At 45.3% G+C, this 25,880-nt stretch overlaps 8 protein-coding genes across 8 annotated transcripts; 5 read left to right on the top strand and 3 right to left on the bottom strand.

The window, feature by feature from the left end:
• Positions 1-2: 2 nt before the first annotated feature.
• N7516_008710 (uncharacterized protein) lies at positions 3-1,627 on the bottom strand (the record flags this gene model as incomplete). The annotated part of the gene is made up of 2 exons (XM_057221429.1): positions 3-16; positions 976-1,627. The coding sequence occupies 2 exons, from the start codon at positions 1,625-1,627 to the stop codon at positions 3-5; spliced, it is 666 nt and encodes a 221-aa protein (XP_057071701.1).
• A 2,886-nt stretch (positions 1,628-4,513) lies between these two features.
• Positions 4,514-6,413, bottom strand: N7516_008709 (uncharacterized protein; the record flags this gene model as incomplete). Its single annotated transcript, XM_057221428.1, has 3 exons — positions 4,514-4,992; positions 5,050-5,632; positions 5,724-6,413. The coding sequence occupies 3 exons, from the start codon at positions 6,411-6,413 to the stop codon at positions 4,514-4,516; spliced, it is 1,752 nt and encodes a 583-aa protein (XP_057071700.1).
• A 318-nt stretch (positions 6,414-6,731) lies between these two features.
• On the top strand, positions 6,732-8,792 carry N7516_008708 (putative pyruvate carboxylase; the record flags this gene model as incomplete). Its single annotated transcript, XM_057221427.1, has 2 exons — positions 6,732-6,781; positions 6,836-8,792. 2 exons carry the CDS (start codon positions 6,732-6,734, stop codon positions 8,790-8,792), a joined length of 2,007 nt encoding a protein of 668 aa, XP_057071699.1.
• A 479-nt stretch (positions 8,793-9,271) lies between these two features.
• Positions 9,272-10,600, top strand: N7516_008707 (putative inositol 5-phosphatase; the record flags this gene model as incomplete). Its single annotated transcript, XM_057221426.1, has 1 exon — positions 9,272-10,600. The coding sequence occupies one exon, from the start codon at positions 9,272-9,274 to the stop codon at positions 10,598-10,600; it is 1,329 nt and encodes a 442-aa protein (XP_057071698.1).
• Positions 10,601-13,598: 2,998 nt separating this feature from the next.
• N7516_008706 (uncharacterized protein) lies at positions 13,599-13,921 on the top strand (the record flags this gene model as incomplete). Its single annotated transcript, XM_057221425.1, has 2 exons — positions 13,599-13,695; positions 13,799-13,921. The coding sequence occupies exons 1-2, from the start codon at positions 13,618-13,620 to the stop codon at positions 13,919-13,921; spliced, it is 201 nt and encodes a 66-aa protein (XP_057071697.1). The 5' UTR covers positions 13,599-13,617.
• A 3,976-nt stretch (positions 13,922-17,897) lies between these two features.
• Positions 17,898-19,364, bottom strand: N7516_008705 (putative RNA 3'-terminal phosphate cyclase; the record flags this gene model as incomplete). Its single annotated transcript, XM_057221424.1, has 1 exon — positions 17,898-19,364. One exon carries the CDS (start codon positions 19,362-19,364, stop codon positions 17,898-17,900), a length of 1,467 nt encoding a protein of 488 aa, XP_057071696.1.
• Positions 19,365-19,852: 488 nt separating this feature from the next.
• On the top strand, positions 19,853-22,423 carry N7516_008704 (uncharacterized protein; the record flags this gene model as incomplete). The annotated part of the gene is made up of 1 exon (XM_057221423.1): positions 19,853-22,423. One exon carries the CDS (start codon positions 19,853-19,855, stop codon positions 22,421-22,423), a length of 2,571 nt encoding a protein of 856 aa, XP_057071695.1.
• A 1,046-nt stretch (positions 22,424-23,469) lies between these two features.
• On the top strand, positions 23,470-24,627 carry N7516_008703 (sterol desaturase family protein; the record flags this gene model as incomplete). Its single annotated transcript, XM_057221422.1, has 4 exons — positions 23,470-23,696; positions 23,762-24,267; positions 24,334-24,510; positions 24,596-24,627. 4 exons carry the CDS (start codon positions 23,470-23,472, stop codon positions 24,625-24,627), a joined length of 942 nt encoding a protein of 313 aa, XP_057071694.1.
• Positions 24,628-25,880: the final 1,253 nt, after the last annotated feature.

Raw genomic sequence — 25,880 nt, 5'->3', positions numbered from 1 at the left:
CGTTAAGTCTGATAGTCTGATTGTTAGGGAAGATTAGTTTCGTCTCTATATTGTATGTACTATGTTTGAGCGTGTTTATTCAAACAATTCATTTAGGGCTTGTTTTTTTCTACTTTTTCTACAATTTGCACATCATTTCGAAGCATAAGCTTCTTTTTTTTATTATTTGGTTTCACCAATAATATAAGCAACGCGAGCAACAACAAATTGAATGCAGACATCAAAATCCCCAAAAGCAAGTCCACCAAAATAGAAACCCTTGAAACACCGTTAACCGGCTTTTTTTCCTCCATTTTCTGGTCTTTTTTTTTTGGGTCAATTGACCAAATAAATCAAAAACGCAATGCAAAACGCAATCCAAAAAGCAAATCAAAACGCAAATCAAAACGCAAATCAAAACGGCATTGCCGTAAACAAAAAATGTCACCAGAAACATCGCAACAACCCCATTTTTTCCTTCATTTTCTTCAATTTTCTTTCTTCATTCTTCTTTTTTGTTTTTTTTTTTTGGGTCAATTGACCAATATAAATCAAAAACGCAATCCAAAAACGCAATTCAAAAACAAAACGCAATCCAAAAAGCAATGCAAAACGCAATTCAAAAAAACAATTCAAAAAAGCACACAAAGCAATCCAAAAAAGCAATGCAAAACGCAATTCAAAACGCAATTCAAAACGCAATTCAAAACGCAATTCAAAACGCAATTCAAAACGCAATTCAAAACGCAATTCAAAACGCAATTCAAAACGGCAATGCCGTAAACAAAAAGTCACCAAAAAAGTCACCACCCATTTTTTCCTTCATTTTCTTCAATTTTCTTTTCTTTTTTTGTTTTCTTTTTTTGTTTTCTTTTGTTTTTTTCTTTTGTTTTTTTGTTTTTGTTGTAACAATTCACCATGAAGATATCAATGTAACCAAAAGTGTAGGCACCGTCAAAACACAGAGGACCCCGGAGAAAGAACTTTCGTGCTTACTCCTCCAACAAGCTGGGCAGGGAATCGCCATCAATGTTGGACATGGACATCGGGGGAGTGTAGGAGAGGGTGTGGGGGAGCGGAGCGGAAGGTACAAGTCCAGGCACTGGTGGCAGTCGCAGTCCATGTCCTTGTAGTACATCCGGAACCACATGTTTCGAAGAGACTTGCTGCATTCATCGTCTTCCGAGACTGGCTTTTGTTCCCATCGGCGCTGCTCTTTCTCTGCCATACAAGCATTCTCAACAGCCGCGGTGTCAATGTTGCTGCAGCCCCACAAAGTTAAACTTCCAAGCTGCATTGCCAACATATCAAAACTCTTCCGCATAACAAGATCCTGGATCTCGATGACACCCTTCTCGTCGATGACAGTGGTAACACAGTGAGGGAAGTCTTGAGCCATCTCATCTGCCAACACCATGAGATTGATGCAGCGGTCTTCGAAACACCGGCCCTCGTTCTTCAAGTTCCAACGAAGCCTGGCCCACATTGCCAAGGTGTTCTTAATTCGAAACAAGAACGACTGGACCCGAACAACCACTCTGCCATTGGTATCGCCTCCAGAAAACTTCTCAAGCTCAGCAACCAAAGTATCGCGGGTCGAGGTGAAGTCCCGGATGATGTTCAGTTGTAGTTCGCTCATGCCGGGCATGGTGAAGGTGGAGGTTGGATTGATGAAGATAACTGGCGACGATGATGTAGACGCAGGTGAGGATCAACTATGGTAGTTGACGATGATTGTGGTTGATGGTGATGATAGTTGTAGATGATGTAGAGGCAGATGAGGATCAACTATGGTAGTTGATGATGATTGTGGTTGATGGTGATGATAGTTGTAGATGATGTAGAGGCAGATGAGGATCAACTATGGTAGTTGATGATGATTGCGGTTGATGATGATGATAGTAAATGATGATAGTTGATGATGATAGATGGTAGATGATGGTGGAGGATAGAGAATGGTAGAGGATAGAGGATGGTAGAGGATAGATGGTGAGGTATGGAGATGAAGAAGAAGGAGAGTCCAAGTCGTGAGAGAGGGGCTATTTATACTCGAGCAATTGAGCGTCGCCGGCATAGCAATGATTGTCATGCTACATCGAGGGGCAATTGGCTAAGGGGCACAATAGATCCGTAGAGACCATCGAGTAAATGAATAAAGTCTTCGATTTTAGGGCACGAGTCCTTCATTCGAAGGAGGGATCTTTCAGTCTTTGCCTTAACAAACACTAGACAGAGATTTGATATTTCAGGGCATCCAAATCTATAAGAGGAATTCAATTATGGGGAATCCGTCGTCGACGCCTAATCAATCATGTAGGAATTGAAGAGAAATTGGGTTAGAGACTAGCAACTGTATATGATACCTTGTCTATGGAGACATACGCTTATAGATAGATTTGCGTATGAAGCGACAATGGAATTAAAGATATAATGAATCTATAGAGCCATACGATTATAGATAGATTTGCGTATAAGACGGCAATAACATTAAAGATGTAATGAATCTATAGCGGCATATGCTTGTAGATAGATTTTCATATAAAGCGAAAATGGCCATAGAGATACCCTGACTATAGAGGTATACACTTATAGATTTGCGTATAAGGCGGCAATGGCATTAAAGGTATAATGAATCTATAGAAACCATTGGCTAAAGGAATAAGTCTTCCACTTTTCGTTTTTTTAATTCTATGAAGAGTATATAGATACTAAATTTATTGATGCTATCAAAACTATTAGGCGAATCCCTAGTTATACAAATGAAACTCATCTATAGGGTTACACATTTCAACGCCTTTTGTGTATATCCAAAAGCTTTATTTTTATACATTTTGGGAACACCGAACAATGTGAGGATGTGTAGGGTATTAGTATGATGTAGAAAGGGCTCATCTTTGTACTTAATGAACACCACAAGATGTAAAAATATATGGATATATTTGTTTGGGATGAAAAAGCTTCATATCGTACCCTACAGCTCTAGCAGAACCGGAGTACTTTGATCAATAAGGCATTTGTAATAGTAACTTAGGTATATTAATTTTTTGCTGAAAGCTGCCAGACCATGTACAAAAAGATATAACTAACCAACTAATTAGGGCTAAGGGACTGGGAGCAAACAATTGACGAGAGCAAACTTACGGTAGCGCTCAATGCCGCCTGCCTGAATTTAATGCCTTGGTGCCTTATTTTGGCCTGACTTATGCCTGAATTAAGCCTTGTTTTAGACCGCTTTCAGGCCTCTCTATACAGTGTACTGTAACCAACTCGGCATGGAACACCAGTATGACAAAAATGAGGCTTTTCATCCCATACAAACGGAGACATCTCTATGTTTTTGGACAGTTTCCAAGTGTCAAGAACGAAGCTTTTCGTCCCCATACAAATAGAGATATCTCCATGTTTTTGAACGTATTTCCCAATTAGGCTTAGTAGCACTTTTGGAGAACAAAGAAACATAGCAAACATAGCAAACAAAGTATATGATACCTGTAATCGAGGTAGAGATGATCAGCCAAAAGAATGAAATTTGGAAATTTTGGCTACGAGTCCTCTAGTTTGAGTCAGAACTTTCGTCCTTTGCCTCGACAAACACAAGTAACAGACCGGTTATTCTAGCTGAATCAAAACATAAAGGGGAATGTATTCACGATCAAACCGTCGCTGACGCCCAATCCATCCCAGAAAAATTAGCGAGGAATCAAATTAGAGTTGCGAACTGTATATACTACCCAACCTTTAGAGACATAAACCCACCGATATATTCTACATACACATTCACCAAAACTATTAAACTACAAATATATTTAAAATATTTAAATGTATCTTAAGACGATAGGAAGATATAGGTCTTGGTTCGTCTGAACTCCACTTTCCCACTTGTCTATGACCATCCACACTTCGTAAAATAATGATGAAAGATATCGTTTCAGATGAATTAATATTGATGCTTAAGTATCTTGTATTCCGACTTAGTGCAATGCGATTGATTTGGGCCTTTGTGGATGCTCACATCCGCAGCGGTATAGTCCTATGCAACAAAATTCCCTTTTCGGGTAATATTGATGCCTGAATTAAGCCTAGTCGAAAAACGAGGATACTTGAGTTGCTACATATGTATTGTAGAGGCCTTGATAACTGCCCTGGTTCTATCGGCTGATCATGACAAGAACGTAGACGGGCGTTGGATCACCAACTGGATAATTGAGCATTGGAACAGCCATGTATGGTAGAGATTCTATAAACCAATGTTGCAAGGTGAACTTATAGTAGTGTCAGATATTATAAATTACTCCTTATCATCCACTCCAAAGTACTATAGGCAATGAGCTCGAGTCGGCGGATAGTACATCGGCTGACTCCAGCTCATTTTTGTCGTTTTATATAAAATATACCGGAGGCCACAGTATCGTTCCAGGGCGATTCCTTCCATTCTTTTTTTTTTTTTCTTTTTGTTAAGTAGTATGTAGATTTCAGTTCATTGTCGCTATATTGATTCACCATGCATCATCAGACTGTTTCATACGGATTTATATTAGGCAAAAGAAGGCTGAAGCTTCCCACAGGCTCGGTCTGCTAATCTCTCTTTCATGAGCACCTCATATACATGCGATGCCCAACCACAGCAAACCTTCCGCGTATCTGTCGGGTCTATAATTTCCTCGATTCCAAACGCGTTCGCCGTACGCACTGGGTTCATCAGCCTCAGATACTCCTCTTCCAACTCTTGATACCGTTCCTCCTTCTTTCCAACCTTCTCGGCTTCGCGCAGCTCATGCCGATGCCCAACTTCAATTCCGCCATCCAGAGGCAACGAACCCCATTGCCCAGACGGCCAAGCGACCTGCATAACCGGATCACGACAACCCAACATAACACCACCCGCTACACCAAACACACGCCGTGTGACCACATTGAACACCGGCACGGTGGTACTGAAGTAAGCCTTGGCGAGTTCGACCCCCCAACGCATTGTCGCCGTGCGCTCAGCAACAGTTCCAATGGCATAACCCGCTTCAAATAACATGTCAGCTTTTTTCAAACAATCCACGATAAAGCAAAATAACTTACGGACGTCCAAAAACTGCAAAATAGGCAGATTCATCACATCACACAACTTCAACAGCCGCGTTAACTTCTGACTGCCAGCCGCATCCAGTGCACCTCCATTCACTTCACAGTTGAGCGAGATAATCCCAACAGGACGACCACCCAGACGTGCAAGTCCACCAATTGCAGTCCTACCCCATAATGCTCCGATCTCAAACCATGAGTCCTTATCAATTACAGAGGTGATGATTGAACGGGCATTGTACATGCGCGCTTGCCGTCGAGGAATGATACTCCGCAGTGCAACATCCTCACGCTCCTCTGGGTCAATGCAGGGAATTGTTGGAGGTGCATCGCTTCCACTGTTGGGGAGATAGCTCAGAACTACCCGCAGCTGTTCATAGCACTCTGCCTCATTGGCGGCGAGGTTATCAATCGTGCCGTTCATACAATGAACCATAGGTCCGCCCAAATCTTGGAAATCGAGACCTTCTTCGAATGTTGCGCCCTCAACAACCTTCGGACCTGCATTGAACAGTGCTCCGATGTCAGCTGCCATCACGGAGAAGTGGCAGGATACCACTCTTGCAGCGCCAAGTCCAATCTAAATGGTGAACAGTTCAGCTTGTGTCAACTAATACCAAAGGGGTAGATAAAGCAAAAGCGAAAACGAGGAGAAAATATCCGAAACTCACCGCAGGCCCAACAACAGCCCCCAAATTCGGAATCCCCATATTCAACTGCTTAATAACATGCGGAAAGGAGGCAACATGAGGAAGATAACTCCACCCCTCCTTCCGAATCGTCGTTACACTTCCACCCCCAGAACTCCCATCAACAAGCTTAACAACTGGCACACGCAACGCAATAGCAAGCTTCTCTACATAAACCGTCTTGCCGGTACTCGCGCCGTCCGCATGTCCAGACCGGATACTGAAATCATCAGCTGTGAGGAGAACCTTCCTCCCGCGAAGCATTCCGGCGCCTTGGATGTTATTGCTGGGCACGAAGGATACAGGTTTCTCGCGCATCGGCGCGGTCTTTTGCCATGTCACCGTGCCAGAAACGGACCCAATTTCTTGGAAGCTGTTTGGGTCTAGGAGTTTCTCGATGCGCTCGCGTACCCATAGCTTGCCTGCTTGCTTTTGACGGACGTAGCCTCGGTTCGTGGGATCTGGTTTTGCGGCTATTGTGCGGAGCGTTGCTAGTTGATCTAGTACATCGGAATGATCTGCTGGGAGGCGATTTTCTGTGGACTTTGCTTTTGACTTGGGCTTTCTTGGTTGGTCTCCTGGTGGGGATATATGGGATGAGACCTGGTGTAGGCGGTCGGTGGCTTGGTCTTTGCCTGTTTTGATTGATGGGTTGTCGTTGTTTTTCGTCATGATGTATCAATTGATATGGGTTGGTTTATGTTCCCTGTGTAAAGTGTAGGATTGGAGGTTGCTTACCTATATATAAGGAGTTGCAGGTGGTCTACTGAGGGGGTAGACAGACTGTCCGAGGGCCGAGGTCGCCCATGTCGAGATATATATCAAATGGAGATTAAAGACATAAAAATATCTAATTACAAGATACATTCACTATTTCACAGTGTTATAGATATATATATATATATATCACAAAATATCTCCTTTATCTAGTTTATCTAGTTTGCTAGAGCTTTTGCTCACAATTACCCCGGACTTTCCCCTTTCACCCCAATGGCTTCCCCGCACTCACGGCCCATTAAGCGATTGTTGGTCGCAAACAGGTATGAACTTCTGCAAAACGTATTGTTATAACAAGCTCATGTGATATTTGGTAGAGGAGAGATTGCTGTTCGTATTCTCCATGCAGCACGAGAGTTACCCGAGCCAATCGAGACATTCAGTCTGTACACATCAGACGACCGATCGCACTGCGATCTAGGACGACCACAACATGCGATTGAAATCCCATCACCATCATCATATCTCGACATCTCACTCCTAGTAGAACTGGCTCGAATTCACTCTATCGACGCAGTGCATCCTGGGTATGGATTCCTTAGCGAGAGTGCCGAATTCGCCCATCGCTTGTGGCACGAAACCGGGTCTATAGTCATTGGACCTGGATGGGAAAACCTCGCCCGAACGGGTGATAAGCTGCAGGCAAAACAGCTAGCGAAGCAATGCGGTGTCCCTGTATTGGAAGCCATGAGTCAGCCTACCACCCATATGGATGAAGCACGCGCGTTTGCTACGCAAGTCGGTTTCCCGGTTATGATCAAAGCTGTTGATGGTGGAGGTGGTCGCGGGATTCGTCTGGTTCGCGAGGAGCATGAGCTAGATAATAGTATTCAGAGAGCGATTGGCGAGTCACCGTCTCGGACAGTTTTTGTTGAGAAAGCTGCTGTTGACGGATTTCATCATGTTGAGATTCAGATTATTGGTGATGGAACAGGTCAGGTGCGACATCTGTGGGAAAGAGATTGCAGTGCTCAGCGGCGGTTTCAGAAGGTGGTTGAATGTGCCCCGGCTTTAATGCAGGATCGAGCTTTGGTCGGTCAGGTCATCGAGTCTGCGCTCAGGATGGCAAGTGAAATCCGCTATCGGTCATTGGGAACCTTTGAGTTTCTGGTCAGTGAACAGCGCGGTGAATTCTACTTCTTGGAGGTGAACCCGCGTCTGCAAGTCGAGCACACCATCACGGAATCTATCAGTGGGATAGATTTGGTGCAGACGCAGCTGCTTCTCGCACAGGGATACACTTTACATGAGCTGGGCCTCGGTGCTGAGGTTAACGCAAGTCATCCTCCGCCAAATGCTTTCTCAATCCAACTTAGACTTTGTGCCGAAGACCCAAGCAACGGGTTTTCTCTGAGCATTGGGAAAGTTACTGAGTTTACCGTGCCTAGTGGCCATGGAATCCGGGTAGATACCCATGTCAATGTCTCTGGTCCCGCACTGGTTGTGGGATCCAACTTCGACAATCTGTTGGCCAAGATAATCGTGACTGCGCCCACCTGGGAAGCATCCGTTAGAAAGGCCCAGCGGGTCTTGGCTGATTCTAGGATTGACGGTATCAAAACTAATATCAGCCTTCTACGCGGGATCGTGGGCCATCCTGATTTCATGGCCGGAAGAGTTGATACAAAATGGCTAGGCCTCAACCTCGATGCAGTACTACAGCAAGGGGAAAACATATCAAAGGCTCTTCAAGGGCTACATGGTCCAGTCGGCCCTTCACAGCAAGCTATCACCCAAAGTGGATTACCTGCCTCTAATCTCTTGTTCCGAAAAGGAGATGCATGGTCAATCACATTGGAACCTCTGTCGAAGGATCTCCCACAATCAGACAAGGTTTCCCACCATCTGCGCCTGTCCCGGGTTCTACGCAATGAGTTCCCAACTGCACTTGCTGCCGAAATTGAATATACAACCCCAACCTCGCAGGGCGCAATCCCCTATCGGATGCAACTCGAAACAACTACGACTGCTGCGTCAGCATTGGTGTCCTTGTCGCATCGGCGAGGTGATCCAAAAAACCCTCACCACATAATCCTCCCTCTTTCGGGCAAACTGATTGAGATACTGGTGTCGGATGGAGAGGATGTTGCTGAAAACCAGGTCCTGGCTTTCGTCAAGCAAATGAAGATGGAGCTCGAAGTACGAAGCCCTCGAGGTGGCCGGGTCAAATGGGTTTATGAGATGGAAGATGAAGAGGAGGATGTTGCGGAGGGTATGCTTTTGGTCGAGTTGGAGCCCGACAGTGGCAAAGTGGAAGTCCGGGGGAAGTTATAATTGTACGCTATATAACTAACTAAACCGGCTTCAAGTATAGGATGGCATTGAAGCCCTCTACAGATCAAATTCGCGAGTTCCGTATATTACCAGCGAATCAGCTTGCAGATCCACTTGGTTTCACAGCATCATTGGTCTAGTGGTAGAATTCGTCGTTGCCATCGACGAGGCCCGTGTTCGATTCACGGATGATGCACAAGAATTTCTTTTTTGGTCTTTTTGTCTGATGCTCTAGATTCATTTGATCATTAAACAGTTAACAGAATTGGGGGTTTTTTTTAGCCCGTACCCGCATAGGATCGATCCATGGATGGTTTTCTCTGACAAATTCCAGTTGTGTGTTTACTTTTTACAATTCGAGGCAAGCGGTCAAGAAAAAGCGGTCACTCACCAGGTGACGTCACCGTCTCAGCTTCCCCATCATCTGCTTTACCCTCTCCTCTGCCTTGACCCAGTGTGGTTTTTTTTTTTTTTTCAGTATGGACGCCCTCGATGTTTACGTGCTGACGTTTAACTGTGCAAGGAACTTGGCCGATGTCGATGCCTTCGCGAATCATTTCTTCGACGCACTCCCCGCGTCTGGTGCGGGGAGCTCCGCACCCGACCTAATCTTCCTTTCGCTACAAGAGATCGCACCCATCGCCTACTCGTTCCTCGGAGGATCCTACCTTTTACCTTACTTCGATGCATTCCGCCGTGCGGTCCAGAAAGCCTCGGCACAAAAATGGGACCAGCACTATGTGAACTTCCTCAGCGACAATACGGGAATGACGGGCCTGATGCTTTTCGCGCGTGATGACACACTGGGCAAGATCGCCTGGTACGACACAGCACATGTCGGTCTTGGAGTTCATGAAATGGGAAATAAGGGCGCCGTCGGGGCACGCCTGGGATACGTTGTTGAGGGACAGCCATCCAAGACTGTGGACCTCACTTTCGTCGCAGCGCATCTCGCCCCCATGGAGGATTCCTATGAGCAAAGGAACATGGACTGGAAGAGCATTGTCGAGCGTCTTGTTTTCACGCACGACAGCAATAGACCAGCAGTGAGGTCAAGCATGGACGAAAACACCAGCCTTCTTCACGATGCTGCATCGGCGCATGCGGAGGGTAGTCGCAGAGATCTTTTCGCGCCAAACGCCTACCTATTCCTTGCCGGAGACCTGAACTATCGCACATCGAATGTCGGACCCTCGATTCGGGAAATTGAACAATTCCCTCGACGCAATGTCAACCTTGATAACCCGTCGCACTATTCCCACCTTCTGAAGAACGACCAGCTCGTGCGCGAAATGAGTTGTGGCAGGACTTTCCACAGCCTATCCGAGGCGCCGATCGATTTCCCTCCCACGTACAAATACTCGGATGCCGCGCGCGAAGCTGTCCGCATCGGCTTGGACACTGATGATCATGAATGGAAATGGTCGAATCACCGCTGGCCCAGTTGGTGCGATCGAGTTCTTTTCCTCGATAAGCCGTGGGCTGGTGAAGCTGGAAAGGTCAAAACGCTCGCTTACAATGCACTGCCTCTCTTCGCACAGTCAGATCATCGTCCCGTTGCGCTCGTTGCATCGGTGCCGCTGCGGGCCTCTGACGCATCTTCAAACACTGAGAACATCCGAGCTGTGGCTCCATTCTCTATCGATCCGAGTTGGAAATCCAAGCGAGACATGGCGCGACGAAAAGAACTTCTCGTGGGTGCAGTTGCGTATCTGGGACTGACCAGGGAAGGAAATGGACTGCTGTTCGCGTCGCTGTTAGGTATCATCGGGGCGTGGTTCATTCTTCGGTCTTTGCTGGAGGTTTGAGTGACGGTGTGGTGAACGGCGCTCGGAGACTGGCTTTTTCCTTTCTTTTTTTTATCTCCCGATTTATGTTGTTGTCTGTTGGGTGTTTTCGGAAGAATATCATGCAATGCTGCCAGTCGCCAGACCCGGCACTGGATGAAACATCTCAGCTATGTCCCTTGTGCTCTGCATACCTCGGTAGTCTCAGGTTTCCAGGTTGGTAGTGAGGTTGCATTGTCAGCAGCCTCAATCGAATGTCCTGTGACGGCGGAACTCCCCGCATTTCTCCAATGGGTGCCTGTCCATCAGATAACTCAATGGTCCGACTTACCGGCTGTAGTCCCAATTATGTACAATCAGACAATGCGGTAGATGATTTCTCAGCAACAGCCTAAACTAGGCAGTACTCTTTCTGGGCCAGTACTCTTTCTGGGCCAAGTCACATGAACCGAGCTGATCCGATACGGTATGCATTCTGCAGGTGAGAAAGATGGCGTTGAGGGCTGAGGGGCTTTCTCAGATGAGGTTATATTCGGCTCTTGCATTTCTCCCTCCGATTATCGGTCCTTCTGCGAAAGGTTCCCATGACTGTGATGACTGGACTGAGACTGTGGACTGCAGAGCTCTGCAGGTCTCTCGGGTATCTCTAATACTGTCGATGTCATTGCTGTCATAGTAAGGTTTTCATTCTTCAGTCTCCTCCACTTCTTTGGTTACACCAGGTTATTTTTATTTTTTTTTATTTTTTTTGGCTGTGAAGGTCCAGATGCCGAGGTAAATCTTCGATTGTCTTCTAGACTCCCAAATGTTTCTGTTCCTTGAACTATATGGTCCACTATTCTTTCAGACATCCATGGATGGAGCTGCAACTGTTCTAAAAATACAAAGGTCTGTTATTACCAAGTAGTTATGTACTATAACCAACTATACACTGAAGCTCTTCTATAATATACTATACTATATTATAATATAACTACATCTATAGTAATTGGATAGTATGATAGTATTGTAGCATCAACCACTAACAAACGTGCGATAACGCATGGAACAGGCCACATGAACCGGTCAAGTGACCAGCAGAGAGCTTAATTTCCTGATTCTCCAAATTTTAAAAAGCCCAAGGGCACACGTCTAACCTTCACCGCGTGTACGACATTACGAAAGCATTGCCAAGGACGGGAAAAAATGTGCTGAGGTTTCATATGAGGCGGTGTGTGGTCGAAACGTGTATAGAGAGAGAGATCTAGACAACCGGATTTCTGGAATGCACAGCACTGGAGCTGACAGTAAGCCCTGCATTTTGGTATCGCATTTTCTTACTTTGGAATGTTTCTGGCTGGGTTTTAAAACAAAAACAAAAAACAAAAAAAACGAAGAAAAGAAAGAAAAAAAACGCCCGGGCTGTGGATCCACAGCCTCTCTCTCCACAGGGATGAAAGGGAGAAAACCATACAAAATGTAGGATCAAGTCAAAGGGCTATTGAATTGGATTGTTTTTTAGTGAAGTTTCTATGACTCAAATATTGGATTGTTATTGGTTTATACTGATATATATAAGATAACGATCATCTGAGGATAGAGTAGAAGAATAAGGGGGTTGGATATACAGTGCTATTAATCACACCAAAATGAACACAATATGTCATTGACAGGGCTGATCAGGAGAAAGTGGACAACACGGAAGGATCGGAATGTTCTGTGCGAAGTTGCAAACAAAACTGAAAGAAAAAAAAAATTGAGGAATGCCCTGAGTTCGGTGGAGATTTTTCTAGAACAAAATAAACCAGAACTACTCCATATGGAGGCCCAAGAGCCCAAAGACCCATATGCCTTTGGGAATCGAGGGGGCTTCAATGTGAAACTCATTTAATCTGTATGGAATATTAAAAGAGCAAAAATAGAAGTAAAACAGGTAATCATCTCCATATATGTAACCTCAATATATGAAGCTTGTATACAATCTACGTTAGTTACCTACTCTCATGTGTTCATGAAGCTTAACGGTTTTGGTTTGCATTAGGCGGTTTGCATTAGGCGGTTGTTTCGAAATCAGCCCTTCTCAGCTACTCCACTTGTCCCTGCAATATACCTATGAGACTGCAAGTCATTCTGCGATCCTGACGATGCATTGTACTGTTTTTGTTTTTGTTTTTTTGTTTTTTTGTTTTTTTTTTGTTTTTGTTTTGTTTTTTCATATAAGGCGAATTCTTTATTGGCCCTCTTTATGCACCAAAGACCAGCATTTAAGCCGATCAACCCGCATATTCGGGTCAAGATCGACCGATCGCTGCAGTATTAGAATCTGAGGAGGACATATAACTATGTAGTAAGTTGTATACAATATAGCTCTATAACAATTATAATTCATATTAAAGATAAAGAACATTAGAAGAAACCCGGCAAGCATCGCCAAGTGTACCCAATACTATCCAGTGTTCTATCAAGAAATAATCCAAAAATAACCAGTTCAGCCAGGTTAGAGAGAGATTAAAGAAAATAATATACATAATCTACTCTGTAAAATGGTAAAATATAAAACATAAAGAATATAATATAATATAATACATAAAATAATTTAAATAATAAAACTAAATAATAATAATAAAATAATAAAATAAAATAAAATAAAACAACCCCAGCAAACGGCCGTAAATAATAATGGAACCCTAAAAATTCTAATCCTCCTATTTCACTTGGAATTGTATTTGTTAGATTGTTTTACGTGTCTAAGCCATCTTTTTGAGCCTCTAATATAAACCCCGTCCATCTTCCCTAGATCTCTTCTCTTTCTTCAACATTCTTCTAGCCTTAAACCTTGTGGCTGAATTTCTACGCCTTGATCCTCCGACGTCATCGTGTTGTACAACACATTCTAGGCCTTGATCCTTATTCTCCGTTACATTTAATCTTGAAGTCTCTAGTCTACTTCTTTTTTTCTTCTTTCTTTTCTTCTCCTATCAACTCTTTGAGAAGAGTCGCCAACTCAGCTCTCTTTGTCGATCCACGTCTGATCCAACCAACCCCGGTCAATATCTACCATGTATTCCTGTGCAAATTATCCTCGTGGGTGCCGAGGCCGTGTCAACCGACAAGGAGCAAAGTGCTCTGACTGCGTTGTATGTGATGATCCCTAAATCTATATCTTTGGATCTGCCTATACAAAAAGAAGGATCATTCCAAAGAAATTATACAAGAAAAAAAAATTAACATCTTTCACAGTCTCTAAACTTGCGCCGTCCGGCTTTCACTTCGCCATTTGCCCAACCACGCGATTACAGGCGTGCGCTACCTTCAGAGCTCTTCGGCGACCTTTCATCTAAAGCATCTGAGCCTCAGCTGTAATGAACGCAAAGCCCATACATCCTGGGACGGTCCGGAGAATGACCCAGCTCCTCGCTAGGTTGCATCCTGCCGGCTAGGATTCACCTCGCATGATCTACGGCCGCTTCCTTTGTTCATTCTTATTCGCCTTTTCCCCTCTCTATCTCTCTCCCAACATCTCTGATATGCATCGCTGGGAGTTTCTTTGTTATATATGCAGCGGCCGCCTGCCATTTGCTTTGATGCCTAATTTCCTGGTTTTTTTTCATCCTACGTCACCTCTTTGATCTCGTCTATCTACATTGGCCGGTCTAATGGGCGAGCTTCCACGAATCTCCTTTCGGAATCTGGGAATCTTGGCATGGACTTCGCGAACATTTCCCTTTTCACTCGCTTGGGTTTGTTTCTAGGACAAAGAACGGCCCGCATATTTCTTGTTTTGCATGGAGGATAGATCGCTTTTTTTTTTTTTTTTTTTTTTTTGCATGGATACCTATGGACATGGATCTGCCACTGGAGGGCAGTGGCGCTGATGGATCGGGTTCTTTCAGCTCTTCGGTTGATCGTTGATTGACCCCTTCTTTTCCTTACGCATACGTGTGCTTTGATATTCCTGGTTTTGGTTTTGGTTTTGGTTTTTTATGCCCTATTTTATGTTCTCTTTTAACTGATGTTGACTCTTTTCTTTGTGAACGGTGACGCCATACCCCTCTGTTTTACTTGCGCTTCCTACCATATGACCATTCCCCCTAGTGCTAGTGCTATATACTTATTTACAGCATTCATACTGTTATGTCTCCACCTTCTACCATCTCGACTATCCCGCTTGAACAATCTAGACTTAAATCGAGAACACTCAGCCCTCTCGGCAACATTCTCAATCCATCATCAAAACCCGACATCCACTTCCTACCCAACACTTACAGTAGCGCATTCAGGTCCAGAAGGATATACGCTCAGGCGCAGTGCCGCGGGGCTGTGACGTTTCGGCCCCAAACCCCCCTCTCTCTGTAACCGTCGTGGGGGCCCGGCACCCGGCTAATCCTCTTCGCTAACATTTTCAGCCGCAATAACTCCCGTATCCCACATTAGAACAGATATCCGAGCCCTGACAGACCAGAAGAAAAAAAGATATTCGAAATTACCCCAAGTTTAGAAATACTACTGTGCACATACCCTGTCCATCTCTCAGGTCAACACCCAACCCCAACAAACTCGCCCGGAATATATGTCTTCATCCTTCATCAGCCCTCAGCCCATCCACCTCCGTCATGTCGCATCACACCCCGACTCCGCTGCACAATGCCGAACCAACCGAAAACAACCCCTGTAGCTACATCCCCGTCAGCATCTAGACCTTGCCAGACCCAAATCTCCAGATCTGCGCCTTGCTATAGATGCGCGGGTGGCATGCTCTTACTCTTTCGCCTGGTGAATAGCCCGGCTGGGAGGGGGGAGAGGGGGCTATGTTGCACGCGGGTTACGGGTTACGGGTTAGGCAGTAATGTAATGATGGCATTTGTGCGAGGCTTGGTACCACCTTCGCCGTCGATCGGGTTTTGTTGATAGCTCATGTCATGCAGGGGTCATCCCTGTCTCTTTCTTGGTGGGCGCATACACACATAACATACAACATATAATGCAATAAGGCTCTGGTTGTGTTGGATTGACGCCGTTATGGCTTGATATGATTACTTGGTCGGAGTGTTGGGGGCTTTTTTTTTTGGCGCAGGTTGTGTAGGTCATGTGGTGTCCTCGGCTGTGTTTCAGGGAAATCTAGATTGAGCTGGGCCTGGCTTTTTTGGGAGAATTATTGCTTTTTACTATAATATACGATATACGATATAATGTATAGTTGATGTATGATGTATGATGTATATCTTCCAAGGTTTTTTTTTATTTTTATTTTTTTTATTTTATTTTTTTTACTGGGGATGTGGAGAGCCCATGTCACACCTTGCTGACTCCACGGAACAGAAAAGGGGGCGCTTACTCCGAATAATAATGTACTAATATGTACAATATAGGAGAATACCAAGGAGAAAGAACTATGTCGATCGCTTGTCTCAGAGATAGATAGATCCACTTCTGTGTGTTTTGTCCACAGCTGAAACTATTGTTTATATTGTCTATATTATTGTAAGCTAGACATTTCCCCTCGAAGGCTACGGCCCGCCAACTAAATACCATAAATGAACATGGAATCAGGGGTGGCCAAGGAAAAAAGAGACTCAAAAAGAAGAACACAAGAAAAAAAGAGAAATATAAACCCACATTCCACAGTCTCCATCTGAATGTAAAACAAATCCCAGTGAGATAGACTAACTAAAACACCTAGTGCTAAATCTGCTTCTAGTCTCTTCTACCAGGCTTCTATGCGGTTTCTCTTTTGGTTCTTTAGCGTCAAAATTCCAAGCCCCTTTTTTTTCTGTTTTGCTCGGTATTGGCGGTAATTTTCGACGCTCAGCCACATACCACAAACGGAAAATGTGTAGCGGATCGATCGTTGTTTCAGGAACTGTGGGGAATTTGGCACGTTCCATCTCCACGGGATGTCTGCTCTTAAGAATGTCCTAGCTCGTTTGGAATTTCTAAGATCTGTTGATCGCTGTGGGAAAAGATAATCGGTTAATCGGTGTGGCGTTGTCCCGTTGACACTTGGGTAGATCGGGGGATTAATATTCGTTGCTGCCTGTCCCGAGGCTTTGGTTGTTTTGTTGGGCATGTTGACTCACATCCCTGAACTGACTAGATTATGTATCTACCTAGAATAGAGTGAAAATTACGGAGTAGAAAGGATTATCTTGTTAATTAGTTACCTAGATTAATACTATATTAGTTTGTCTTTCGGACGTATGGAATACAGTAAACCCTTTTAATAACGATATATTGTAGATAGGCACAGGGAAAAATTTTCCGATATAACCACTTAATCATTAAATCAGAGTGCTATAACTAGTTATATGTTGTATGAGCAATTCAAGCACCCGATTCCGGTCGATATAACGGGTTACTGTATCCACCTTGGCTCGATTGGATATAGACAAGCTCACTGGTCTTTCACTTATCATCCTTGTTTTTCCTTCTAGACTTTTGAGGCCCAATCTATTTTGTGATGATAAGGTTTGGTTACATGCTGCAGGCTGGTTATAACACTACCGGATATCACGATAACCCGTACGGAGTATAACGATCGGAACCCGGTGGTTGAATTGCTCATATATCAATATATGTATAGCACTTTGGTCTAACGATTACCTAGTTATAACCATATTTTTCTTATGTCTACAATGTATCGTCACAAAAAGTGTTTACTATAATTTGCGTTGTTGCATGTGCCCGAATACGAGCCTCCATATCCACCGTGTCCTATAAGCGTCCCAAGACCCCTGTCCGATCCTCTAATCCCACAGAAGTGTCAAACAGTCAAACAGCCCGTCGTGGATACGTACCCGATCGGATCTACAAGGCATACGCCTCTTACCAATTGGCCGTTAGCTCCCGGTCTGGAACGCGCCATCGGATTGCCATCATAAGCGCGGGACGGTTGGGAACCTTGATAGTCGACTTGGCCGATGTTTCACCCCTAGTTAAAGTGCCGCTTTGGGACATAGATCCTTTAATCTCGGGTTTTAAGGTGGTCGGGCGCGTTGCGTGGACACCGGCACTTGGCGGAAGGAATTTGCGATAGATAGATTGCTTTTTTGCCGCATATGTTGGGACGTGTGGAATACAGTAAACCCTATTTATCACGATATACCATCATTGACACCAAAAAACACCGCTATAACCAGGTTATCGCTATATCCGGTATCTTTATAGTGGGGGTTTACTGTACGGAGTAGTCCGGTATTAGTAGTTGCCGTTTTGATATGTTATGCTTTCTTGGTGGATCATTGTTTGGAGCTTGTGGGTGGTGGTTACGGCCTATAGAGAGGCTCAAAATTTAATTCGTGGTCCAATGCGGCATTAGATGTTTCTAGTGCAATGCAACCATCTACAGATCCAAAATCTGCCGGCATACCCATTGTGCGGTCCTCGTGTGGAGTGTCCAATCTCGCTCGTCTTCCAAAGTTTCAGTGTCCGTTATCTCAGTATCATGTCCACCTGCGTTACAGGCCTCTCCGAGTGCCTCGAACACAACAATCTGATCTCTCATATAGCTATCTAGACACGATCTCTTGACGGTGGAATCAGGTTTCTGGTCTGGCTGGACTTTAGGACTCTCCTTTGAGATTTCCCTGGTGAATCCATCCACACATCGGCGGACTTGATCTGCTGCAGCAGAAAATGCTATCTCATTTTGTGAATCTCGTCGAGGGTCACGAGCTGGCTGTTGCTTTTGTTTCCTTTTGCTCTTTGACTTAGACAGACAATCACCCCCCATGCTGCCGAGAATGTCGTGGCCTATTCTGAATCCTGAGGATGTATGTGCAACAAGAAGGATGTACACATGGCTGCGGTGATTTGTAGCTTCCGATGTGTGTATTGTGATGGGAACTAGTGCGTTTTTGGCTGACAACTTGCTGAGCGAGTCCCCTTCGGATAGAGCTGAATTAGAACGTTTAGCAAATATAGACGGATCCAGCTTGCTAATTTCACGTTGAAGAGTACGTCGGGTTACTTGTTCAATAAACTGGCGAACAGTACTCCCCGTGCCTTCTTCTCCCTCGGCGTTTAGGGTGGGTTGATCAGGTGCTAGCACAGTGATATCAACTTGCGTGATTTTCCCACGTTTATGATCCATTAGATTAATCCGTGGGAAGCTGTGTAGAAGCTCAGCTGTCGATTCCTTTTCCGTCGACTCCTGAAGTTGATCTTCGCCATCCGTATCCTGTCGAGATCTGAGTGTATGTATGAGAAAGGTGACTGCTCCAAGATCAACCGGCCCTGTTGTCCAGCCGCGCTTATTAAGGACAATGGAAAGGGGAGGAAGACCAAGCTTGGCAAAATTGGGCACGATAACTTGCGATGCATAGTCATATGATGGAGAATGAGTAGCGTTGGTTCCACCAGTTATGTTTACTTTCACAAAGGGGGCAGCCGCCTGCGATCCAACATGAAGTAGATATGGGTAGAGTGCCTGGAAGACGAGAAAGATGGCACCGGCAGTCGTGAGCTTGATGTCATATTCGGATTTTACATTCACTTGCGACAAATTCAGGAGCGGTCCGCTTTTCGATCTTGTTGATTGTGGAAAGAAGTCCAAGGACTGGGAGCCAACCTCGCCTCCTGATACTTTGCTGTCGCTAATCTCAGCCAACAGCTTCACTGCTGCGGCATGAGATCTCTTAAGCCCCTTCTTTCCCTCTCTGTTTCCGCGAACATGATCAATGCTAACTGGACGACCAGTCAATGCAGACAGCCCGATGGCGATGCGGACCAGTTGCCCACCTCCTTCCAGAGTCCGGCCGTTCAAATGGACATGGTTTAATTTGGATGAAGTGGATCGCGAGGCCGCCATTTCAGACAATTCAGTTATCTTCGACAATGATATCTTGAAATCTTTCGAATATATGTGCGAAAAACCATCAATATATATCAATTTCGACTAGTCTCACCTGAGTCAGATCCAGAGGCTGCATCATCTTGGCGTGAGTCACCGCTAGTCGAGACCTTGGCCCCCATGGTGGTTCTTGGCACTTAGCGAAGGCTTAACTGTGGAAGAAAATCGAGATTCACCTGAAGTTGGTGAAATGGACGAAAGAAATGTAGAGGTGGCAGTTGCCATGAAGTTATTTCGCACCTTCCGTATTGACAATGGAGTAGGAGAGTACTTCCTTCCATCGAATATCTCGTTCGTAAATATTCCCTCTTCAAATCCCCCAAATCCCCCAAAATCCCTTCTTCTCTGAATTCCTCCTTGTTCCAATACTTCTGTAGTTATATACTCTGCAGACATTTTATAACATGTTTTCCTCTACATCCAATACACACAAACTAAGAAGGTCCATGTCCACCCGCTCAATACGAAAGCCGCGACGACCTACCCCAGAGATCCCCGATGTTGCCATGCACCATGCAACTGCTGCAGCTGCAGCTTCGCGTGCAATGCGCTCTAGTCAAAGCTCGTCCCAGGAGTCGAAAAGCTCATACGAACGACTAGGTGGTCCAGGAAACTTTGCCATTCCGCGGAGGCGTCCCGGATCGAGCCTTCGGAGCACCGATGATAGCTCGGTCAGTCAGGGCGACTTACCAAAAGTTCCAAAATCTCGTCGGTCCAAGGAAATATCCGCTCGAGCCTCTTGCTTCGATGACCCTGCTGCCCTTCCGCCAATTACAGAACTCGACGGACTTGATGGACGAGACAGCTCAGTGCCCTCTTCCTATCGCCGATTGCGCAAGGCCAAGTCAATGTTCTCAACCAGACAGCGAACTTCACAGACCCCATATGGAGTGCCTTCCCTTCCTTCCGGAGATCCCCTTGATCCCGAGCGCAGTCCTGGATTTCAGCTGCCGCGAACAATGAGACGATCCATGTCTTTTCTTCGAGGAAGTTATCAATCCACGCAAGTCAGTCCAACTGCTGAGGGGCATGATGCAGCTATTCAGCTTGCTCGCAGCCAATTTGCCCAATATCCCGACGGTGGAGATGTTCAGACTCGCCGGTCATCCTTCATGCGTCTGAGCAAGAAGGAGCACAGGCAATTTCGAAAATCGTTCCGGGTTACGAGTGAAGGTGTCGACACGGGGCGTTCTCACCGGTCCTTTTCACACTCCATCAAAAGCAAATTCAGGCGGGTGTTTGGGTTTTCCAAGTGCGTGGATCAAGAACCTACACCTCATGGTACTACGAATGGTGCTGAGGCACCTATGGTAACTCCAATTGGGAAAGGCAAGGAGGAGTGCTATCCACACAAACTCACAGCCACCGAAGATGGCATTGATTCCAACTATCTCCAGTCAATGCCCCAGTCCCCCAGCCGCGACAGTCTCTGCACTTCCACTTCGCGCGTCACCAGTTGGGCTGATTCAACCATGCCGAACACAGTTACAACCCGGAAACCAGAATATCGCCAATCTCTCTCTTTGGTCGGAGAGGACGGGGGTCTGGATCAGCAAATGCCACGAACGCCTGTAATGGATGATACCCAAAATCAATCTCCTTTGGGTGTGAGAGCAAACCCTCATCAAATTAGCCTTGTTGACAGTCAAGACTTATACACTGCGTTGATTAAAAAGATGGGCCACAATTCCCTGTCTGATCCTAACGAAGAGATGGTCTTTGGCAATGTGCCACAGCATCATGTGATTCCAGAGCGGACTAATTCGATCTACTCCCAACATGGCCGACACAGTATTCGCCATGTCCCAAGCCGAGAATCCTCGACCTCACATGGCTCATTCGCAACAGCGCGGGGTGGTGATCAATCCAGTCCACGCAAGTATCCGCCCCTAGCCAGGTCAATGCAAGTTTCTCGGGGCATGCCATCTCAGGTGAAAACTCAACATATGACTGCTGTTTCAGACAAGAGGTCGCTACAATCAGCATACGCTTTGGGCGAGGAATCGGATGAGGATAGTGGTAGCGTTATTTTTTCTGGCCATCGGGATATTGTTTCCCCCAGTGTCTATTCCCGGACCACCAGTGGCAATACCCCAACAGGAACTGACAATGCCAACATGGGCGTCCATGATGAACCAGGAACGGCGACCATCTTTACTCAACAGCGGACAACATACAGCTCACCCAAGCGTGCCAATCGGGCCTCGTCTCCCGCACCTCATGTAAACCCCAGTGTAGACTGGCAGCAATGGATGAGCTCGCAGATCGAAAGAATTGAGCAGGCAAGCCCCACAAGGGAACACATCAGGGAAGATGCACAGTACGAGGACGATGATGAGTACTTTACCAGCATAGCTCGACAAGCTCCTGTCGCTATCTCCGCTCCCGCTTCGGCAACTCTACAAGAGGTTCCAGACAGCCATAATATCACAGACCGCAAAGCTTCCGCCGAGAACAGAGTTCCGTCACAGAGCAATTTCTCCCGTCCGTTAATCCACGATTCCGGCATTCGAACCATCGTGCCATTACAGACAACCAAGTCGGAAAATAATGCGCAGGCTCACACTAACTCATTGGCCGTGGATACCGCTCCTAAGTCTGGTGGAAACGTCTCACCCAAGCCCGTCCCTGTTGCTTGCAATCAACAACCGTCGCCAATTCGACTGAGATCTGGAAACATGCAGCCACCAGAGTCCCCAACCCCCAAGGGAGTGCGAGCAAAACGATCCTGGACCAAAGAACAGCAGCGACGCTATTCAGCCAGGCGTGCTCCGGTCGCCCAAGACAGTAGGGTCAATTACTTCCGGTCCATGCGCACTCAACGAGACAACCGTGCAAACAATGAGAACGCGAGGCAGCAGGATGAGTACACTGACATGATTGAGAACTACCACCAAATCCAAGACCTTCATTCAACGATCTCTAGCAAGCGCATGGTGGATTTGTTTTTGGACAGTCGCCGTCGACAAATGGGTGAAGTCACAGACAACGATACAGCCACAGAGGCTTTTCTTTGAATTTTCCCTGAATTTGAGAAACCGACTCTTTTTGCTGTTGGGATACCTCGATGAATGTTCATTTTTCACTGTGTCATATTCTTTTGGAGATCCTAACCATTCATTCGCTCATTCACTCATCCATCACTTTTTGAACATGTATACTAAAGCTCCGGATCGGAGTTAGGCAGTTTGTTTACCTGATATGGAAGCAGCCATTGTTATCTTTTATTATTTCCACTTAATACGAAAAATCAAGGCCCATTCATTCGATATTCATCCAGTTTGAAGGATTAAAATAGGTATGGAAAATAAAACAAAATAAATTCAAATGCAAAAAGAAATCTCTCCCTCGGGGAATCGAACCCCGGTCTCCCGCGCTTATCGGTGTTAATGACAAGCGGAAATCATCACCACTAGACCAAGGAAGATGTGATGGTCGAGTTTACTGCTCGGCCACTTGGCTGGTTGATAGGGAATATTACATATTCCGACTTTATGAGCAAGCCAGTAACCCCGAAAACAAAATAATTGTTGTGAATTCGATCAACAAATTATTCAGGAGACTGTTAAATTTCATTTTTAGTCCAATACGCCATATACCAAGTTTTTTATATCTAGGAGGGGGATATATTGTACAGGAAAGAACAAAATAACTAGTTAGTTAGAACAAAATAGAACATGAAGTTCGATATATATCTAGCAATTGCACTCCATACTACGGTTAGGAGTAATACCGCCATGAGGTACGACATACAATCGATTTGACCCCTATTTCACAATTAAACAGGAATCTATTAGCTCAAAATTTCTATATCTTTGTTCTAAGGTTGTGAGAATAGTTTGTTAATCCACTGATATCCACGCGTGGTATTAAGTGGGTGCGTGTAAGTGATCAGGCCATGTAGGGATTTCCCGTGTGGGTATTCACCGTGTGGGTATTCCCCGTATAGCCAACATGCCATGTAGGTATACCCCTTTGTAGGTATTGTCCACTTATAAGAGAAGAGAAATGGCCTTGTCTTTACACTGAACGAGTCCGAGGCACATAACACATTTATTCAAAAATGGATATTTTCCTGGATGTTCTGGATACATTGATCCTCGATCGGTGCTATGCATTACTATCGCCAGACCCAGCAGCAACTTTCAACAATGATACTCTATCAACTACAAATCTGAATCGCCATGTACGGGTTTATTACCCCATGCAGCCTTCAAAATGGGCAGAGGCAAGTCTTTGGAAGAGAGATGATATTGCTAGACAAGCATTGTCATTATACCTGATTACATGGTAAGTACATTCGCCCAAAGTAAAGTTATCCCGGACATTAATCCAGATCTCAATATACGCAACAGGCTTTTCGCAATGATCATGTACCTCCTCGGTAGTCTCCTACTATACCACACGCTATTTGACAAAAGGCTCCTCCAACACCCACGATTCCTCAAAAACCAGATCAAACTCGAAATCAACCAAGGCATCTCGGCGATTCCCGTAATGGCCCTCCTCACCGTCCCCTTTTTCCTAGCAGAGATTCGGGGCTGGTCAAAGTTATATGATTTCACCAGCGACTCTCCGTTCTTCGGATACACCTTACTGCAATATCCATTGTTTATCTGCTTCACAGACAGTGGCATTTACTGGATCCACCGTGCTCTACACCACCCGCAAATCTACCGCTGGCTCCATAAACCACACCATAAATGGGCAGTACCGACGCCGTTCGCGAGTTATGCGTTTCATCCATTGGATGGATGGTCGCAGAGTCTGCCCTACCATGTCTACCCGTTGATCTTTCCCTTGCAGAAAGGTGCATATCTGGGCCTGTTTGTCTTTGTTACTATCTGGACAGTGCTGATCCGTGAGTTGCTCTCTGATTGATACCCCATGCACCGATAGCATGATAGCTTACATTAGAGTCGTACAGATGACGCCGAGTACATGCCTGGATCGGCGATAATTAATGGCGCTTCTTGTCATACCATGCATCACTTGTATTTCAACTACAATTATGGGCAGTTTACAACGGCGTGGGATCGTCTCGGAGGAACGTACCGAAAACCCAAGGGTGATAGTTTCATGGATAGCGAGCAGAAACTTGGAGGTAAGTGTGATTGAGACGGAGATCTAAGGAGGGCGTGTTTTGTATCTAAATGTACTATAATAGGAGGCCGCTTATGCGGCCTCAGTTCTGGACGATGTCCTCTTTGGCTCAAGATGATATTAATCAAGAATAATAATACAATGTAGTACCAGGGGTTTTTAGTGCCCCCCCCGGACCCCCAGCCTCTGTTGCTGAGCGTTAGCTTAATCCTTGTCTTTTAAGGACCTACTTTAGCACGTACTTTAGCATATACTTTAGCATCTTGTTTAGCATCTTGTTTAGCATCTTGTTTAGCATCTTGTTTAGCATCTTGTTTAGCATCTTGTTTAGCATCTTGTTTAGCATCTTGTTTAGCATCTTGTTTAGCATCTGGTTTAACATCTGGTTTAGATATCACGTGACCTAGCTAGTTAGGTGCCCAAGGCTACCAAGACACTAAGAAATTCTGCCATCATAGGGTCAAGTGACATTAGAAAATTAAGATGTACACCGCCTTCAACTCAATTTTTTTGGGGCAAGACACCAAGAAGACCAACCCATGGGATTGGGTCAAAGAGAGGTGGAAACTGCAAGGGCACAAAAGCCATCCAGGGAGGCAGCCAGTGAGGACTAGAGCATCCAGGAGATAAAACACAGCAGAAAACAACCAGATACAAGACAGTGTAGACCGCGTCGTGACGAGTGACAAGTGAGAGAAATGTTAACCAGTAGAGGGTATATCATATACGTTTACTGAATAAAACTTCTTCTCCAAGCGCCCGGACAAGCCGAACATTTGATGAAAAAGGAGTTCGCGTCGATCGGGGTCAGTGTAAGCCCAATGACACTGTGCAACGAGGCATGCGCAAGCACAGGGGCCAAGTCGCGGGTTCTAAAAATAGGAATAATCAAAGTGTTTCCTGGACGGAAACTTTCAGAGATTAAACTGAAAAGAACAGATACTACACTTGATCTAAGCCAATAGGCAAAGAGAGCTGAAGAAGAAAGAAGAAGAAGAAGAAGATTTCAGGGGGAGGAAGGGGATATATATAGGCAAATATGGTCACATGACCTCACTACGCATCCCCTTGCCGGAAGATGCCAGTATTGTATACCGCCTTCTAGATCGGATGCCGGAAAATACCAGAATTGTATACCGCCTTCTAGATCGGAACCGGGAGATTCCAAAATTGTATACCGCCTTCCAGATCGGATGCCGGAAGATGCCGGAATTTTATACCGCCTTCTAGATCGGTCCATAATAGACCCAGGTCACGTGGCATGCGACCCACTTATGGCTCAACAATTTGATGTCATGTTTTTCTTTTTCTTCTTTCAGGTGTCATACCGAAGGAACAAACTCATTAACTAGCCACAAATTGCAACATACG

Source organism: Penicillium verrucosum (assembly GCF_028828655.1).
Source record: "Penicillium verrucosum strain IBT 35672 chromosome Unknown utg000003l_segment0_segment0, whole genome shotgun sequence".
In the NCBI taxonomy this organism is placed as follows: Eukaryota; Fungi; Ascomycota; class Eurotiomycetes; order Eurotiales; family Aspergillaceae; genus Penicillium; species Penicillium verrucosum.
Note: the sequence above shows the minus strand (reverse complement) of the source record. Positions and strands in the feature narration are given on the sequence as shown.